This window comes from Herpailurus yagouaroundi, unplaced genomic scaffold, assembly GCF_014898765.1.
Source record: "Herpailurus yagouaroundi ecotype Mexico unplaced genomic scaffold, PumYag 140, whole genome shotgun sequence".
NCBI lineage: Eukaryota > Metazoa > Chordata > Mammalia > Carnivora > Felidae > Herpailurus > Herpailurus yagouaroundi.
The window spans coordinates 86,666,376-86,686,989 of NW_024412395.1; the positions used below are offsets into that span (position 1 = coordinate 86,666,376).

At 39.3% G+C, this 20,614-nt stretch overlaps 1 protein-coding gene across 2 annotated transcripts in view; it reads left to right on the forward strand.

Annotated features, from left to right (window-relative positions):
• The first annotated feature begins 157 nt into the window (after nt 1-157).
• The window catches only part of PTH2R (parathyroid hormone 2 receptor), an 86,604-nt gene continuing 66,147 nt past the window's right edge, over nt 158-20,614 (forward strand). For both annotated transcript variants that reach the window (XM_040476056.1, XM_040476057.1), the window contains exon 1: nt 158-781. In XM_040476056.1, coding sequence (XP_040331990.1) covers nt 707-781 — 75 coding nt within the window. In that variant the 5' untranslated portion in view covers nt 158-706. The remainder of the gene's footprint in view (nt 782-20,614) is intronic.

Here is a 20,614-nt window from a genome sequence, read left to right on the forward strand (position 1 = left end):
CCCCCCCCCCTCCTTCTCTCCCTCCCTCTCTCCCTCCCTCCCTCTCCTTCCCTCCCCCTCCCGCCCCCCACAATTATTATAAACAGTGGTTAGGAGAAAGGCAAGCAGAGAACTTGAGAGGGTTGTGGACAGTGCTTAGCACACAGGTGTCGCACACCACACTACCCAGGGCCTGCCTTGGCTGGTGGCTCTTCTGGATAACAGGGAACTTTGAGACCACTCCCCGAGGACTCAGGGCGCCCCAAGAGACAGCGGGTTGGAAGCCGGTAGAGTGGACAGAAGTAGAGACGGCGGGAGCTGCGGGTGGCGGCAGCAGCGCCCAGGGTCCGAGGCCCTCGGGTCCTCTGGGCTGCGGGACGCAGTGACTTTGAGGAGGAGCGCGAGCGTCCCCCCTCCCCTCCTGCCTCCACGCGGGGCGCGCCGGGATCGGGGGCGGGGGGGTGGTGGTGGTCCGAGAGCGCCCCCCTCTCCCACGCGGGCCTCGCGGGGCGGTGAGTCAAGGCCGGGAGCCGAGCCGCTCTCCCCGGCAGACCCGACCGAGGCGCGGGCGGCGGCGCGCAGGACGGGCATCCGAGACGCGCTCCCGCCGCCCCAGCTGCGCTGCGCTCCCGGCCAGAAGTTTGCCCCGCGTTGGCCAAGTTGCGAGTGGGGAGCCTCTCCGGGCTCCGGGGTGAGCATCCGTCTTCTCGCTCGGGCTGGTCCGGGCATGGCCGGGCCGGGAGCGTCGCCCCACGTCTGGGGGTGGCTGCTGCTCGGAGGTTGCCTTCTCGTCGGAGCCCAGGTAAGAGTCCGTGCCCCGCGGCATCTGCTTCCCGGAGCCTCGGGACGTGGCGTTAGGGAGACGGAGACCGAGGCGCGTTGGGCTCACGCTGACACATCCGGACACACACACACACACACGTGCACCCAGCAGGGTTTGACAGGCATTTAGTGGAGCTGCAAAGAATTACTTTAGGTGAGGGTCCTGGGGTGGGTACTATTCAGACCACCGTCTTGGCATATGCAAGGTGAAGGGATATTCACGGGTTCTGGATCAGGAAGCGACGCTGGGAGGTGAATGAACTTTTCTTCCCCTTACACTCCTTGGTTCTCATTTAATTAATCCAAATTATTTTTGTCTGCTGGCAATTTACTGTCACTTTTGAGAACTTAAACTTCTAGGATTGATAGTAACTACTACTGAAAGCCGGGATAACCGGCTTTTCCTGATAGAGAATCACGTATCATTAATGCGAAGATGTTAGATAGAAGAGAAATACAATGTTAAATAAGGCTCAGTTTGCTAATGTTAAGAATCAGTGATAGTTGTCATTTTGTACCGCTAGTACTGTTTAGAGATTTTCTGGGTGAATTTTTTGAATGGAACCTCTATAATGTGCAAGTTACAATTCAACGTCACATTTTTTTGAGTCAAATAAAATGTAGGGTTTACACTCAGCTTTTCAGATGAACTGTAAGGAGATGCGTGTAGTTGTGGGTGTAATGCAGAAGAGCCCGGTGAATTTAAGCTGTATCAACATTATTTCTCTCTTCTTTTCAGCAGGGGGCGCACCTTGACCATCAAATGGAGCCCCAAGTGTTTCTGTGTTGTGTTTTGTTTTTTTTTTTTGTTAGTTTTTTTTGTTTTACGTTCTTTAACCATGAGAAAATCAAGGCATTGATTTATGTACTGATACTGTCCAAACTTACTACTATGTTTTTGGCTTTCAGATGACCAGTTTATATGTCAATTATCCTAACAGCGCTAAGGTAAAGGGAATAGTGTTCTGCTAAATACTGGGCTTTTCCTAGCATGACCAGGATGTCTAATGCAAACTACTTATGTTAAAAAATCAGTCAAACAATATGTGTGTTTTATCTTGACTAATACTATTAGCAATTGTAGGGTATGCTCAAACCTGAAAATTTTCACTAACACAACAGAAGGAATATGAGCAAATGGGAAAAAAAGACATGCTAAGAATTTGGTGACAGTTATGGAACTCTGGTGATCTCTAATATATTTCCTGTGTTTCTGTCTCATAAAATACGAATAATGTGCTTAAAAACATTGCTTCCTTGTATAAAGGAAAAATTAACCATTTGTTTTATTCAGTGTTCTAGATTGCTTTTTCTAAGGGAATGGGGAGATATCGATTAGCACAACCCCCCACCCCACCCCTAATCACTATGGGATTGTGGGAAGAATTTTTCCTTTACTTTTAGCTTTCAATAAAACAATAAGGACATTTGGATGCTTTTTCTGTAATTTTAAACTATTTACATCTTGAGCCATATAATTCCTTTTTGTGGGGAGTGTCTTGATCATGTAGGGTATTTAGCAGCGCCCCTGTCCTTCCCACTAGATGCCCGTAGCATCCCCTGACACCTGCCCAGTTTTGACAACCAAAAATGTCTCTAGATGTTGCCACATGTCCCTTGGGAGGCAAAGTTAGCTCTGGTTAAGACACATTGCTTTAAACTGACTTCAGTTTATATTTATAAATTAAGAATTGTATGAAATGACAGTTTGTGATAATATGTTACATTTTTGGCCCCTTAAGCAAAATCTGAAGGTTAAGCGAAATCTGGAAGTGAAAAGAAAGTGATTTAGGTCAACACACTGACACCTTCTCTGATATTCAGTTTCTTCGTCTTCATTAGCTTCGTCTTCAGCTAATATGTATATTGAATTTAGAGAATATATTGAAGGGAATGCATCAAAGCAGAAAAGCTTGTGTAGAACAAATGTTTAACATTCAGTAAACATTGGATCACATCCCAAAATAGATAATATAGACTAGTATCTGTCAATTGTTTTTAAATATCTCTGTGATTTTTGGTTGGTGAAATTGCTGCCTTGGCCTGAATGCACAGTTCAAAACCCATGCATTCACGCCCCAGGTGTTATTACAGTGCCCAGTAATGCCTTTCCTAAAGGCAGCTGATCATGTGGCAATGGGGAGCACTGTATAAATATGTGTAGTATTCTGTTTACTGTGTCAGTGGGTCCTTCTGGACACAGGCTCTGAGATGGAACTAGTGTTACAATTAGATTTATTTGGTGGGGGGATAATGCCTCTGAAAGAGAAGGGAGTGAGAAAGTAGGATCGGACAGGGAGAGCTTCACATCAGGATGCAAATCTGCCAGAGTCTCGGCCAACCTCACACAGACCTCAGGGGTAAAGGTTGCCCATCGGAGGAGTCCCACGTGGTGATCAAGTGGCCAGCTCCTAGTACTCCCACTGTTGCTTATTTACTAGCTCAGGGTTGTTTGTGTAATTGTATACTTGGCCCCAGATCTGAGACTGGCATTTGAAAGTCCGGCAGCTGGAGGCTGTCAGGCAACCATGCTTCTTACAGACAAATGGTTGATTCTTTCTTGAATGACTATCTCAGTGTCTGCCTTCCTTACAAAATTATCAAGGAACAACATTGGGTTTGCTGGGCTTGAGAGTCAGCTGACTCCACATGATTCAGTCACCTACACCAGGCTCCATGGCTGCAGATCAGTGTGGCTCTGACAGTGTATGGGCAGGGAAGTGAATGCAAATCCATCATCACAACTGGAGAAAATTCCTAGAAGATCATGACATAGTGGATGGAAGTATATATGTTCTATAGAGTACTAGGTTTGAGCAGATACCAATGGACAGGTTTTATTTTTCAGTAATCATTTCAGGGACATTCTGGTGTGGGGGAAGGAGCAGTAGCCTCGGAACCCAAAAACCATGTTCAAATTCCTCCTCTGATAACATGAAACCTCCTTGGGCATGAAACTTATTCTCTCTACTCTTATTTTGTTCACTAAGAAGGATAAGCTATACTGACCTTCTAGTGTAAAGATTCAGAGTCTACTGGGGAATCAAATCTCTTACTTGTGGGGAGGGGATGATAATCAGTGATAATATTTATTTACCTACCAAGTACTAAATACTGTGCTAAACATTTTAATCTATTATAATCTCATTTAATTCTCATGGTAACTTTATGAGATAGGCACTGTAATTATCCATTTCATGAGAAAATGGAGCTAAAATATGTTAGGTAATATTCTCAAGTCACACAGGTAACAAGTAGAGTAGTTATGATTTAGACCCTAGCTTCTACTCTGAAATTCTCCCTCTCACTCCCCCCAGATTGATGCTCTCATTGTGGAGATCAGTTTGGCACTGCTTAGCTAAATTATGTCTATTCATACTTTCTGTCCCAACAGTATTCACCCCTGTGTATATATCCCAAGGAATTTCTCACACAAGTCCATAGTGGTTATTGCAATAATTCTGTGGTGTTGGGGTCAACTGGGTGTTCTTAATGGGATACTGTGAAACTTAAAAAGCAGTAGATTCAAGGTACACAAAATAGCATATATGAGATCCTTTCAAAGAGGATAAGATATGGCATATAAACAATGAGATCTATGACATAATTCCATTTACATACGTTTAAATACAAGCACACGAAGCAGCAATATATATTGTATAAACATCGAGATAAAAGGTATATGTGTATATGTCTATTCACACAAGTGGTTGCATTTGGGAAGGTAGAGAAGTAGGAGTGGGGTATAGAGGTAAAAGGGGATAGATCGATAAATAAATAAAATGAGTAAGCCTACAGCCTGTATGTCAATCTCTGTGTCAGTTGGAGATTGTGGTGATAACAGATGTAACTACCAACAAGCCATCATTGGTAGATTTAAGAAGGAGGACAGAATGAGGACATAGGCAGCTTCTCCAAGATGGTAAGCTAAGGGACTGTTCTTAGCAAAATCAAGCTGAAACTTGCCTGGATTATGTCTGCGTTGTACTTATTTCCATAAGCACTACTGTAGTTAAAGATCCAGTGGTTGGTTGGTTCTCCTTCTGTCCTGTTGACAGCCAGGATGGTTTCATTGTCTTCTAGTCATAGGGGAAGCCTTGTAGCCCTAAGGCGGTGGACTTCTCTGTGGCTGCACTGTGGGTAGAATCTTCAGCCCTGGCAGCTCAGAAGCTCCAAGATGGAAGGGAGCTAGATATGGCCTTTTCCTGCCAATGCACAGAGAGGTTTCATGTCTTTGGAACTTCCTCAATTCTTTGTGAATAAAAATACTATCTTTCACTGACGTTCACACATTCCATTTATTTTCCCGTATTGAGCTTCAGTTGGTTTTGTCATGTACTAGAATCCATGTTCTTTCTTTCTTCTGGGGTTTTTGCCTTCTTCCTGAGTTACTCTTTATATCTTTTAACAGCAATGTGACTTTAGGCAGCCCATTGTACCTTTTGAGTCTTCGTTTCCTCCATTCTAAAGTGATGGGCAATAATGGTGTTTATCTCATGGGATGTGAGAATATTGAATTGAAAAGTATGCAAACCGGGGCGCCTGGGTGGCTTAGTTGGTTAAGCAACTGACTCTTGATTTTTGGCTCAGGGCATGATCTTACGGTGTGAGATTGAGTCCCACGTCATAGAGCCTGCTTGGGATTCTCTCTCTCCCTGTCTCTCTCTCTCTCTCTGCCACTCACCTGCGCATGCTCTGTCTCTCTCTCTGTCTCAAAAAAATAAACTTTTTCTTTGAAAAAAGAAAAAAAAGAAAAATATGCAAACATGCAAAAGCCTTAAGGCATCTAATAATGAAAATGCCAGATCTTTTCTATAAGTAGATTGGCTAAGGGCTTTTTATTGGATAATTATTAGATTGAGATTTTTAAAATTTATTTTATTTATTTTTTATTTTTGAGAGTGAGAGCGCAGGAACACAAGTCAGGGAGGTACAGAGATAGAGAATTCTAAGCATGCTTCACCCTGTCAGAGTGGAGCCAGACATGGGGCTCAGTCCTACGAACCACGGTATCATGACCTGAGCAACCTACTGAGACATCCAGGCACCCCAGATTGAGATTATTTCTAAACATGACTGGGAGCCACTAAAGGCTTTACGTGTGTGTGTGTGTGTGTGTGTGTGTGTGTGTGTGTGTGTGAATTTTTCAAGGTTATTTTCTGCCTCCAACACTGTTCCTTCTATTCCTTACAGTTTCTCCTTCAGAACCCAATTACATTCTGACAGCAATTGGACATTTTATTCATAGTGTTTATTAATTTATTAACAAATTATCTTCTGAGTATTTATTAATGTGAGTACTTGATTAATATCTGTCTTCCCCTTTCAAGAAACCATTCTGAAGACAGAGCAGCTAATCAGAAGGCAGTTGCACTCATTCTGATAACACTGGTGTGTCTTTGTAGAATTGGAGATGCAAGTAAGCAGAGGGAATCAAGAGGTAGTTAGAAGGTACATTCAGGTGAAGGAAGAGTGGGTCGGGGCAGATATGATGAGTGAAATTTTTAGATAAGCTGTGTGTGAGGTACCTGAGTTATTTAGTAGATGGTTGGGTATTATAAAGCTTAAGAAAAGTTCTGGATTAACATCAGCACTTCATAGGGGGTCCCTGAAACCACATGTGTGAATGATATTCTCAACGAGACTACAATGGAATTAAAAGGGCTGGCTAACTTGTTTAAAAGAGGGTATGCAGATAGGTTTTTTTGTAAGATTACCCCTGGATTGTAAACTCACAGGGGACAAGGGACTAGTAAACAATTTGGAACACCTTGTGACAATTAGCATGGTGCCTTTGGGTAGCATACATGTTTGAATGAGATCATTTGTATTTCTTTCATTTTAAGAAAACTCATCCTCTTTGATCCCACTTGGAACTGAAGTCTCTAAGCATTTACTTCAGTTTTAAACACTCTCTTCTAAGGGACAGAAGTAACTGCCCTGGGTACAAAGGATGTCACAGAACCTGCATCTTTCTAGTCATGGAGATGGAGAGAAAAGTGCTGTTGGTCTCTAAGAGAGTTCAATGTTTCCAGAGCTCTCTTGTCCTAATAAGTGATAAACAAGCAGGCTCAGTGTTGAGTCTGACTGTTATTCCATTGGCTGATGGAATTTTATAGATGCTCAAAGAAAGTAAATCATAGCTTTTTGGAGGGGGACAAAAGTATATAAAATGGTTAAGATGATGGACTTTGATATAAGAACTGAATTTGGAATCTATGTTTCCTACTCTCTAGCTATCACTTAGCATCTCAAAAACTCAGTGTCTCCATTTGAAAAATGGGGATGACCTAAGGCCAAATTTATTGAGTTGGTGTGTGGGTTACACATCATGAAAACCTCAGGAGAAGCATTTAATGTAGTACATGTCACAGAGTTTGCTCATTCTCCCTGCCATCATCGTCATCATCATCATCATTTTGATTATGTTTTCTAATTAGCTACTGTTGGTATAGAGAAACTGTTATTTTTATTTTTTTTTTTTTTAAATTTTTTTTTTTTCAACGTTTATTTATTTTTGGGACAGAGAGAGACCGAGCATGAACGGGGGAGGGGCAGAGAGAGAGGGAGACACAGAATCGGAAACAGGCTCCAGGCTCTGAGCCATCAGCCCAGAGCCGGACGCGGGGCTCGAACTCACGGACCGCGAGATCGTGACCCGGCTGAAGTCGGACGCTTAACCGACTGCGCCACCCAGGCGCCCCAGAGAAACTGTTATTTTTAGTTATTGATTCATACCTACCAAGTTTATTCTGGAGCAGTAACAATTTTCTCCAATAACTATATCTGTTACTTCTTTTTATCTTTTGTCTTATTGCATTAGTTAGAACTCCCAATGTAATATTGAATGGTAGTAATTATTATAGGCATTCTATCTTGTTTATTATTATTACTTCAACTGGGACTTCTTCTAAAGTTTTATCAAGTATAATATTTGCTCGTGTTCATCAGTGCTAATTTTATTGGTTTGTTAAATGTATGGCTCATGTAGAAAGTTCTGAATTACATCATGTATGATTTTTGTTTTAAAATCATAAATGATATGCTATTTCTTTAAAAAAATGTCTAAAAATAGCTGTTTTGATGTTCTGCCACAGATAGTGGACTACATGAGGGCAAGAACTGATTCTTAATAACTTTCTACAGAACATGGTACCTAGTAGATACTCATTGAATATTGGTAAGTGTTTGCATGATCGTAGGTAGAAGAAGTATTATATATTGCTACTTGAATTAGCAAATAAGTCAAATACTCTTGTTAATGATAACATACGTATTGGGTGCCCCTGTGTGGCTCAGTTGGTTAAGTGTTTGACTCTTGACTTTGGCTCAGGTTATGATCTTACAATTCATGTGTTTGAGTCCTGCGTTGGGCTCTGTACTGACAGTACAGAACCTACTTGCGATTCTCTCCTCTCTCTCTCTCTCTCTCTCTCTCCTTCTCTCTCTGCTCCTCCCCTGCTGGTGCTCGCTCTCTCTCTCACTCTCTCAAAATACATAAATAAATAAAAAAAAATAAAAAAAACAAGATACGTAGCTATAATATATTTAAACACCTAGCAAACAAACAAAAGTGTTGCTTAACACTCTGGCCAAATATTCGTGTGACTAGATTGGAATGGACTTCTATGTGTCATTAAGGCAAACTTCTGTCTTTCCTTTATGAAACCATTTACATCAAATTGCAAACTGGTTGCAATTTCTTGAATAAGAATAGTTTATATTACTTGTCACTTTCCTTACTTATATAATGAGGCTAGTGCTGTTTTCTATGAGAAAAAAATCCAGTTATTTTTTAAAAATACACTTTCTGAGAGCAAAGATTATGTTTAACAATGCATTTAAACCAATTTTGTGGGCATGAGATATGTCTAAGCTTGCATATCCTTCTGCCAACACTACAAGAGAATCTACCTTCAGAAAGGCACTCATGCATATAATGAGCCCAAGGTGGAACTTCTCCTCTGAGCATATATTCTGGCATCTTATTTCCTAGATGAATAAAATCAGTAAGACATGACATCCGGAATCTTTTGGGTAGTCATGTAAGTGAAAGTTGAGCACAGTTTTCATGTGGATTAATTGAAGTTAGAGATATCTAAAAATTAGAAGAAACCATAGGTGGACACATGGGGCTTTCCCGCAGTCTTAAAAATGCCTTTTAAAAATCAATCCACAAAATGCAATATACTTCTGTTTCTCACCAGATTGGTCATATATAAGTAATGGCATTTCGTCTGTGGGTCTATCACATTTTTTTTTTTTTTTTTACCACTCATGCTAATTGTGTAGTAAGTGCCCAAGAGCCACACTGTAGCTCCTGACCTACCTGAGGGCCAGATCCATGGCTAGGGTTTCTTTTATTTCTATCTTCTGCCACAGTGTCTATAAGTAGTGTTTTTTCCATGAAAGGTCTTGGTAGATACTTGTAGAATAAATACACTCAACAATCCTCGCTGCAAAACCAGCACAATGAGTGGTGTCGAATGAGTAGAAAACTGGCTGACATCTTTTCTGTGAACAGGAGGTACCCTGCAAATAAAATCCTTTTTCCCTAGGTCTTCTTGTTTTCAATTTAGCAAAATTACAGTGGGCTACTAGGTATTACCTTTATGGTGCAGGCTCTCAAAGGGATTAAGACATGGCCTCGTTCTCCAAGGAGCTTCCACTCTAGAGGAGACCGAATGCCAACAATGCAAAGAGGAGTTCTGTGCCTTCTGTCTCCCATCCGGTGACATCTGTCCATTCTCCTTCTCTCGTGTATTTTGTCTTTTACTTCAGTTGTTTGTGCAGTGTAGACAGAAGGTCCTCAACTAGAGATGGGAAAGGCCTGCCGATCTCTGCCAAAGGTTCTCATGTTCAGCACTTTTTTTTTCTTTTTTGCTTCATTAAGTTTATGTTGGTCAAATATATGTAGAAAGTGATAAAAGTATAGACTTGGTGGGGCACCTGGCTGGGTCAGTTGGTGGAGCGTGTGACTCGATCTCAGGGTTGTGAGTTCGAGCTCCATATTGGGTGTAGTGATTACTTAAAAAATAAAATCTTTTAAAAAAGTATAGGCTTCATAATACTAGTTAATATTTATGCAGTGTTCACCATATAAAGGCCTTTAACTAGATGCTTTATATGGATTACTTTCTTTAATCCTCACAACAACTTTAAGAGGAAGGCAAGAAGCATTTAACTAATTATTTTTATTAAAACATTTTTTAAACATTTATTCATTTTTGAGAGACAGAGTGTGAGTGGGGGTGGGGCAGAGAGAGAGGGAGACACAGAATCTGAAGCAGGCTCCAGGCTCTGAGCTGTCAGTGCAGAGCCTGATGTGGGGCTTGAACTCACAGACTGTGAGATCATGACCTGACCTGAAGCTGGACGCTTAACTGACTGAGCCACCGAGGCGCCCCAAGAAACACTTTTTGAAAGTGTTTATTTTTGAGAGACTGCAAGTTGGGGAGGGACAGAAAAAGGGGGGCAGAGGATTGGAAGCAGGCTCTGAGCTGACAGCAGCAAGCCCATTGTGGGGCTTGAACTCACAAACCACAAGATCATGACCTGAGACACAGTTGGACGCTCAACAGACTGGGCCACCCAGGCGCCCTGGCAAGGAGCATTATTATTACCTTTCCAACATCCATTTAATTCCTCAGCAACTTTGTGGCAAACAAAGACAAGTGGTAGAGGAAGGATGCACAGTGGAAAAAAAAATCCAAACCTGAAAATCCCTACCCTTGTGAACTTTACATTCTGTCATTCTTTTGAAGCCTGCTCTACCTGTGGTTTCAGATATATGTGCCAAGAAATTTCCCTAGGTTATCTAGTCAGATGTATATTGGCACAATTTTACATTGAAAGCAAGATAAGATTTGTGCTTTAATTATACAGATACAGGAAAACAAAGAATACCTTATCCATTGAACAACATCTTTCTATTTAAGTTTCAGCTATGTGAGGTGAACAAGTTCTAGAGGTCTGCAGGACAATATAGTGCTTATAGTCAGCAACATGGTATTGTGCACTTCAAAGTTTAAGAGGGTAGATCTCATGTTAACTCTTTGTACCACAAAAAACAAAAACCAAACAAGAATCACAAGGACACTTTGGAAGATGTTGGCTACGTCTATTACCTTGATTTGGGTGATGGTATCATAAATGTTTGCATATGTCTAAACCCATTGAAGTGTACCCATTAAATATATGCAGTTCTTTGTATTTTAATAGTGCTGTTAAAAAAAAAACACACACACACACACACACCAAAATACCTTACCCAACAAACAAACAAAAAACCCCAAACAGGGCAAAATGGGTGAAGGTTGTCAAAATAACAAGTTTTAAAATAAGTTTTAAAAGTTTTATTTAAAAAAAAATTTTTTTTTAACGTTTATTTATTTTTGGGACAGAGAGAGACAGAGCATGAACGGGGGAGGGGCAGAGAGAGAGGGAGACACAGAATCGGAAACAGGCTCCAGGCTCTGAGCCATCAGCCCAGAGCCCGACGCGGGGCTCGAACTCACGGACCGCGAGATCGTGACCTGGCTGAAGTCGGACGCTTAACCGACTGCGCCACCCAGGCGCCCCTAAAAGTTTTAAAATAAGTTTTAAAATAAGTAAGTCATGGGTTCCTGGGTTGCTCAGTCTGTTGAGGGTCCAGTTCTTGATCTTGGCTCAGGTCTTGATCTCAGGGTTGTGAGTTCAAGCCTTGCCTTGGTCTCTGTGCTGGGCATGAATCCTACTTGAAAAAAAAAAGTCTTTTAAATAAGTAAGTCATGAGGATGTAATGTATAGCATGGTGACTATAGTTATAATACTGTCTCGATTATTTGAAGGTTGCTAAGAGGATAGATTTTAAAATTTCTTATCACAAGAAAAAGAATTTTGTAAATGTATGGTAATGGATGTTAACTGTATGATTTGATATTTGTATATATTGTGGAATGACAAATCATTATGCTATATACCTGGAACTAATACAACATGTTCCACATGAGTGAAGTCAGATGATATTTGTCTCTCTGACTAATTTTGCTTAGCATAATACATTTTATTTCCATCCACGTTGTTGCAAATGGCAAGATTTAATTCTTTTTTGATTGCTGAGTAATATTCCATTGTGTGTGTGTGTATATATATATATACACACACACATATACATACATGTATATGTGTATATATGTACATATGTATGTATATACATATATGTATATGTGTGTGTGTGTGTGTGTGTGTATACCATATCTTATTTATCCATCCATTCATCCATCAATGGACATTTGGGCTCTTTCCATACTTTGGCTATTGTTGATAGTGTTGCTATAAACAGTGGGGTGCATGTGCCCCTTTGAATCTGTACTTTTGTATCCTTTAGATAAATACCTATTAGTGCAATTGCTGGGTTGTAGGGCAGTTCTATTTTTAATTTTTTGAGGAATCTCCATACTGTTTTTCAGAGTGGCTGCACCAGTTTGCATTCCCACCAGCAGTGCAAAAGGGTTCCTCTTTCTCCACATCCTCACCAACATCTGTCATTTCCTGAGTTGTTAATTGCAGCCATTCTAACAGGTGTGAGGTGGTATCTTATTGTGGTTTTGATTTATATTTCCCTGGTGATGAGTGATGTTGAGCATTTTTTCATGTGTCTGTTAGTCATCTGGTTGTCTTCTTTGGAATGGACATGTCTATTCATGTCTTTCGTCCATGTCTTTACTGCATTATTTGTTTTTTGGGCGTTGAGTTTGTAAGTTCTTTATAGATTTTGGATACTAACCCTTTATCTGATATGTCATTTGCAAATATCTTCTCCCATTCCATCAGTTGCATTTTATTTTGTTGATTATTTTCTTCACTTTGCAGAAGGTTTTTATCTTGATGAGGTCCCAATACTTCATTTTTGCTTTTGTTTCCCTTGCCTCCAGAGACATGTTGAGTAAGAAGTTGCTGTGGCCAAGGTCAAAGAGGTTTTTGTCTGCTTTCTTCTCTAGGATTTTGATGGCTTCCTGTCTTATTTTTAGGTCTTTCATGCATTTTGAGTTTATTTTTGTGTATGGTGTAAGAAAGCGGTCCAGGTTCATTCTTCTGCTTGTCACTGTCAAGTTTTCCCCTTGCTAGTTTTTGTTTGTCTGAGAAACTCTTTATCCCTCCTTGTATTTTGAATAACAGCCTTGCTTGATAAAGAATTGTTGGCTGCGTATCTTTTTGATTCATCACATTGAATATATCCTGCCACTCCTTTCTGGCCTGCCAAGTTTCTGTGGATAGGTCTGCTGTGAAACTGATCTGTCTTCTCTTGTAGGTTAAGGATGTTTTTCCCCTTGCTGCTTTTATAATTCTTTCCTTGTCTGTGTATTTTGTGAATTTGACTATGATATGCCTTATTGATGGCCAGTTTTTATTGAATCTACTGGGAGTTCTCTGTGCTTCGTGGATTTTGATGTCTGTGTCTTTCTCCAGATTAGGAAAGTTTTCTGCTGTGATTTGCTCACAAAAACCTTCTACCCCCCTTTTCTCTCTCTTCATTTTCTGGGACTCCTATGACTTAGGTGTTATTCCTTTTTAATAAGTCACTGAGTTCTCTAATTCTTAAATCATGCTCTTTTGCCTTAGTTTCCCTCTTTTTTTTTCTGCTTCATTATTCGCCATAGTTTTGTCTTCTATATCACTAATTCACTGCTCTGTTTCATCCATCCTTGCCACTGTGACATCTATTTGAGATTGTTATCTCGGTTATAGCATTTTTAATTTAGTCATGATTAGATTTTACCTCTTTTATCTCTGCAGAAAGGGATTCTATGCTTTTTTTCTACCCCATCTAGTATTCTTATTATCATGGTTCTAAATTCTAGAATACATCTTGCTTATATCTGTATTGATTAAGCCCTGGCTGTCATTTCTTCCTGTTCTTTTTTTGGGGTGAATTCCTTTGTTTTATCATTTTGGAGATGAAAAAGAATTAATAAAATAAAAAATGAAAATTAAAAAATTAAAAACAACACAAAAAATCAAATAAAGGAAGCTAAATCCCAGGTGTGTTTTGGTCTGCTTGTTAAAAGAAACTTGATAGAATAGAGAAAACAGGGAAAGAAAAGGAAAAAAGTAAGAAAAAGTTTAAAAATTAAAAAAGTATATACAATAAAATGGAATAAAATGAAATGAAGAAAGTGACATAGAATTAAAAAAATTACAAAAAACAAAAACATAGTAAGTAGAATTTAAAAAATTATTAAAAAAAATGAAAAGAATAAATTTTTTCTTTCTGTGTCCAAGAAAAAGAAAAGAGAGGAGAACAAAGAAAAAAAAATAGACCAGCAAACAGAATGAAACCTGAATGAAGTTACATCTAGTTTCCCCTAAAATTCAAGCTATGAATCACTTTATAGTCCATATACTCAGCAGGCAGAGAGACTTGTGATGGTCCTCTAGGGCATTTGCTGTGAGGGTGCAGTTGGGCGGGGCTTGGTGTAATGGCTCTGTTCTCCACTAGGTGGCCCTTCTTAGCTTACTGGAGTGGATCAGTGAGGTGTGCGTATGCATCTATGTGCACACACAGGAGAAGTGAAAATGGATTCACCCAGCTTCCTAGTCTCTGGCATAGGAACTCTGAGCTCTGAAATTTCTGACTCTGTGCACCCCTGTTTATAGAGTCCTAATGGTATTGAAACCCTCTTCTTTCTCCCTGTCAGTGGTTTTGGGGAACAGATTTCTTGTTCAGTCCCTGGTAAGTGTTTCCACTCTTTCTCTTTCCACTCTTTTGGAGGGAGAGCTTTTCCTGCACTCTTCTCCCCTTTCTCTGTTCTGTCTCTGCAAAACCAGCTCCCTACTTGGGGCACCTGGGTGGCTCAGTCGGTTAAGCCTCCAACTTCGGCTTGGGTCATGATCTCATGGTTCATGGGTTCAAGCCCTGCGTCGGGCTCTGTGCTGACAGGTTGGAGCCTGGAGCCTGCTTTAGATTCTGTCTCTGTCTCTCTGCCCCTCCCCTACTCTCTCTCTCTAATATAAAAAACAAAACGTTAAAAAAAACCCACACGAAACAGCTCTCTACCCTCCGTGGCTTCTCTCTCCCCCAGTTCACCTCTCCTCACAGCATACTTGCCAAGTTCTGTGGCTCAAGTTATGCAGATTGTTGTGTTAATTCTCAGATCAATTTCCTAGGTGTGCAAAATGGTTTGGTGATGATCTAACTGCATTTCAGGGATGAGAGAAGCCAAGAACTTCCTTGCTGCTCTGCCTTCTTGGCCCTTCCACCTGTCTCTCCATTTATCTGTCCAAATGTTTTTGTCCCAAACTACACTGATCTCACACTGTCTTGTCAAATATAGCTCTCTCCCACTCCCCTATCCCCCCACCCCCACCCCACTGGGTTAAATTTTACTTTACCTCCAATAAGACCATGTGGATTCACACTTCTTCCTGATTTAGAAACCCTTTATTATTCCTGTATCTGCTGAGTAAATTCCTCATTACTTGTTATCTCTTCCTCCTCCTCCTCCTCCCCACTATTACTCATTCAACTAAGAACAGTCACACCTTGCCTCCTCTCTTTCATCCATAAAGCCAGCTATTATGTGATTGGTGGTTACATCCTTGTATCAGAAATCAAGGAAACCAGAGTTTAGTTCCAACATTCATCCCCCCTGTTTTTTGAGGGGTCATAGATGGTTTCATTTACAAGCTCTCATAGTAATTTTCCTTTATTCTCTTAATGTACATGCATAATTGTTATAGCTAATGAGTGCACAGAGTTTCTACTATGTGAAACTTACCTTATAGTTTGTGGGCCTTATTATTGATGGTGATTTTTACCTCATTGCTTTTGCTGGAAATTAGCCTTCTCATTCTCATTGGATATCAACCATGTATTTTTCCCAGTCACTACTCCTTCCCAGGAATCCACAGCTATGCTGCATGACAGATGTGTTGCCTCGGGTGGTGACACCATAGATGCAAATGGATGGAATGTTGGCCAATGCAATTTGGCCTGCAGCCTGATTTTCTGTATCTCAAATTCTTGTTGCCAACTGCTTGAAGGAAACAGTCATCTTCTTGATGATTTGTTATGTCCCCAAATAGGGCAACACTGTTTTTTTGGGTGAAAGTAGCTTATTTATTTTGTATTGTACTGTTTTTTTTAGGTTGTACAATGTGATTCTTTCAAAGGTGTACAACATGATGATTTCATGTATGTCTACATTGTGACATGATTATCATTATCAAGGTCATTAGCACATCCATCACTCACTTTTTCGTTCATTCTTTTTTTTATTTTTATTTTTTATGGTGAAACACTTAAGATTGACAGACTTACCTTGGAGATATTATGGGTTTGGTTGCAGACCATTGCAATAAAGTGAATATTGCAATAAAGTGAATCAAAAGAATTATTGGGTTTCCCAGTGAATATAAAAGTTATATTTACACTATACTGTAGTATATGAAGTATATAATAGCATTATGTCTGAAAAAAACAATGTACATATCTTAATTACGAATAATTTATTAATAAAAAAATGCTAACCATAATCTGAGCTTTCAGTGAGTCATAATCACTGATCACAGATAACCATAACTAATATAATAATAAATGAAAGAGTTTGAAATATTGCAAGTATTACCAGAATGACACAGAGACATGAAGTGAGCAAATGCTGTTGGAAAAATGGTGCTGAAAGACTCACTTGATGCAGGGTCACCCCAAACGTTTAATTTGTAAAAAAAAAAAAAAGTATCTGAGAAGCGCAATAAAGTGAGGTATGCCTGTATTTGAAATCATGTGTTTCCCCCTAATTGCAGAGACCTCATTCAAAGGAAATGTTCAGCTTTTCTATGTTCATAGAAAACTTCTCAAATTCTTAGTGTGGAAAGATTTTGAAAGCCATTTCAGATGTAACTAACTAATTAGGTTTTTAAATAACTAAAAATCTTGAGCCAACTTTGCTGAGATTTGAAAAGGGAGCCTTTGCCTTGAGGATTGAATGTTGCATAAACCTGCCTGATCTTATGTGCATAGTTTTTAACTTGGCTACCTCTGAATTTATATTTTGATGGCAACTTTGTGTAAAATAAGTAAATTACTTTTGAGGAAGATACACATAGTTACTTCATTTGATTGTCAAGGGAGTTATTTTAAATTAGTTGATGAGTAATAGTTGACAATTAGTTTCTTGCTTAGGAGATCTGGTAATGGGTGGGAATTTAAAAATTCTCAGTTCTAATTGGGTTTCATTGAGAATAATAGGGAACCTTTCATATTTATAGAGTCTGTAAATTATGGGGAGCTACCTAATGCATGGTTTCTTTTGCATTCACATTCTTTGCCAAGTAGTCTTATTATATTTGAACTTAATTTCCTCAAATTAATAGATTCTATTATGTTTCATTTAACATTTAGTTGATCTGTCATGGTTATAATCATTAATAAACTAAATACAATTCACTAAAAACTATTATATGAATTAAAAAGCTATTTTGAGAAAATTGTAGATTCACATGCAGTGTAAGAAATAATACAGGGATACTGTATACCTGTCACCCAATTTCTCCCAGTGGTGACATCTTTCATAACTATAGTACAATAACCTAAGCAGGAAATTGATATTGATGGAATCTGCCTCTTTAATTCAGATGTCACTGGTTTTGTATATATTCATTGGGCATGTGCGTGTGGGGGGCAGTTTTATGTAGTTTTATCACACGTAAGCAGATACACGAGACTTACCACCACAGTTAAAATACAGAACAGTTTCAACACAGGAATCCCTCCTGCTCTCCTTCTATGGCCACAACCTCTTCCTTCTCTTCCCTTGTCCCTCCCTCCCCCAATACCTAGCAATGGCTGATCTGTTCTTTACCTCTATCATCATGAAATTACTTAAGAAACTAACATTGCTTTTTCTAAGTAGTAATTGGACTCTACAAATACCTAATAAATTCATGTGGTTAAAATGAAAGAGAAAGGGTGAATGACAGGTGTGAAAAATGACAGTTCTGTGTGATCACATTTCTGGTGTTGCCTTCTTAACTGATTTTGAGCCACATCACAGATAGATACATTATATTCTTTTTTAATATTTATTTAGTTTGAGAGAGAGAGCATGAGAGAGTAGGGGAGGGACAGAGAGAGAGAGAGAGAGAGAGAGAGAGAGAGAGAGAATCCTAAGCAGGCTCCTTGCTGTCAGCACAAAGCCCGATGTGGGGCTCCATCCTATGAACTGTGAGATCATGACCTGAGCCAAGATCAAGAGTCACACACTCAACTGACTGAGCCCCCAGGTGTCCCTGGATACATTATATTCTGAAACTGCTTTCAGTTTGTTTCCTGAATGAACAGAGTCATGGGAAGTTTTATGGTTGCCTAATGTGAAAAATGGACTGGACTTTGGATTAGCTCTGAGTTAGAGGACAGTTTGTGAAAGGATTAAAAATCTTGAAGGGTGACTGGGTGGCTCAGTCAACAAAGCATCTGACTCTTGATCTTGGCTCAGGTCATGATCTCATGGTGTGAGATCCAGCCCGGTGTTGGGCTCTGTGCTGATGGTGTGGAGACTGCTTGGGATTCTCTCTCTCTCCCTCTCTGTCTCTGACCCTCCCCCACTTATGCTCACTCTCATTCTCTCTCTCTTGAAATAAATAAACAAACAAAAATCTTGAGAAGTCTGGACGCTTATGTTGTGGGGTGTGTGTGTGTGTGTGTGTGTGTGTGTGTGTGTTTATTCTGTGTATTTTATCCATATAACTTGTTTTACTTTGAATTAAAAAAGGACAAATGGGGAAACACTTTCATAGTTGGTGTTTTAATTAAAGGTGGATGGTTCAAAGCTATCATTTTCGTTTTCTTTGTTAGAACCCAATATTACAGACAATAAATTCTAAATAATTAAAAACATGTTTCATTCTCCATCTCACTTCACAAAATAAAAACTTTGCCTGCTCTCAGGGACGCACACTCCTGAGAGTGAAATCAGTATTTAAGAAAGTAAAATAAAATATTAATAGGTCTATATGAACTCTTTTGAGGCCTGTGTGAAAACACGGAGTAGAAAGTTAATAAAACTGATTTATTATTTGGCCCAGGAAACTAGACTATATGAAAAGTCCTGAATTCCAAACAAATTTTTTTATTATAGACAAGCTCACCTTCCTTTTGGAGTATGGAAAGTAGAATGTCTAAAGAAATTCATTCTCTTTAAACATTCTTTCAATCCTTTCTGACTTAGAGTCAGATTTGGTATATAAATATTACAATAACTTCCTAAGAAGGCATTATATACATTAAGGAAACTTCATTTTATAATGGAGATATTTTTGCAAAATTATAAAATCATCATATTTTAACAGGTCTTACTTACCTTTGTTTTTTGCAACCACCTTGTGGCAAATCTTCATTTACTAGAATGAGGTAATATTTTAAAATATTATATTGTGTTTTTTCAAGTTAGGTGGATTCTTTTTTAAAATATTAACTTATTGAGATAATTGTAGATTCATATGCATTTATAAGAAATAATACAGAGAGAACCCTGTACCCTCTACTCAATTTCTCCCAGTGGTAACATCTTACAAAACTATAGTACAATATCACAACCAGCATATTGACATTGATCCAGTCAAGATACAGATATATTCCATCTCCAAAAGAATTGCCTTTGTTGCCATTCTATAGCCTCCCTCACATCTCCTTCTCCTCAGCCCTGGGGCAACCACTAATCTTTTCTCCATTTCTATAATTTGTGTCCTCTCTCTTTTTTTCTTTGTCCGCTTGCTAGAAGTTTGTCAATTTTATCATCTTTTCAAAGACATAGCTCTTTGTTTCATTGACATTCTCTACTGTGTTTTTTTTGTTTGTTTTAATTTTACTGATTTCTGTTTTTATCTGTATTATCTTTTTTTCTACTTGTTTTATTGTTAGTTTGCTCTCCTTTTTCCAGATTCTTGGGGTGGAACATTGTGTTATGAGACTTTTCTTCTTTTGCAATGTAGGTATTTAGTGCTGTAAATTTCTCTCAGCGTTGCTTTAGCTATGCCTTATGCATTTGGATATTTTGTGTTTTCATTTTCATTTAGTTCAGTGTATTGTTTTGATTTCCCTTGAGCCTTCCTTTTTGACCCATGGATTATTTAGAAGTGTGTTGTTTAGTTTCCAAGTGTTTGGAGATTTTCCTGTTATTCTCTGTTTTTGATTTCTAGTTTGATCCCATTGTGGTCTGAGAACATACTCTGTATGATTTCAGTTCTTCTAAACTTGTTGAGATCTGTTTTATGGCCAGGGATGTGGTCTGCCTTGATACATATTCTGTGAGCACTTGGAAAGAATGTGTATTCTGCCTTGTTGAGTGAAGTGTTCTATAAATGTCTATTAGATCTCTTGGTTGGTGGTCTTGTTGAGTTCTTTTATCTCTTTGTTGCTTTTCTGTATAGTTGTTCTATCAATGGAGAAAGGAGTATTGAAATTTTAAACTGTGATTGTGGATTTGTCTATTTCCTCTTTCAATTCTATCAATTTTTGCTTCACTTTTTTTTTTTTTTTTTGATGCATGCACTTTTACGATAGCTGTGTTTTCTTGGTGGAATGACGCTTTTGTCTTCATACAGTGTCCGTCTTGGTCTCTGGTAAGTTTGTTTTCTCTGAAGTATACTTTATCTGGTATTAATATAGTTGGGGAAATAAGGGTGTCAATAGAAGTTAAGGTTCCCCAGCCAGCTGCTGTTGGCACCTAAGATGGGGCTCCTTGTTACTGATGGGTGGGGATGGGAGTTGTAGGCTGTTGGCACCTAAGATGGGGCTCCTTGTTACTGATGGGTGGGGATGGGAGTTGTAGGC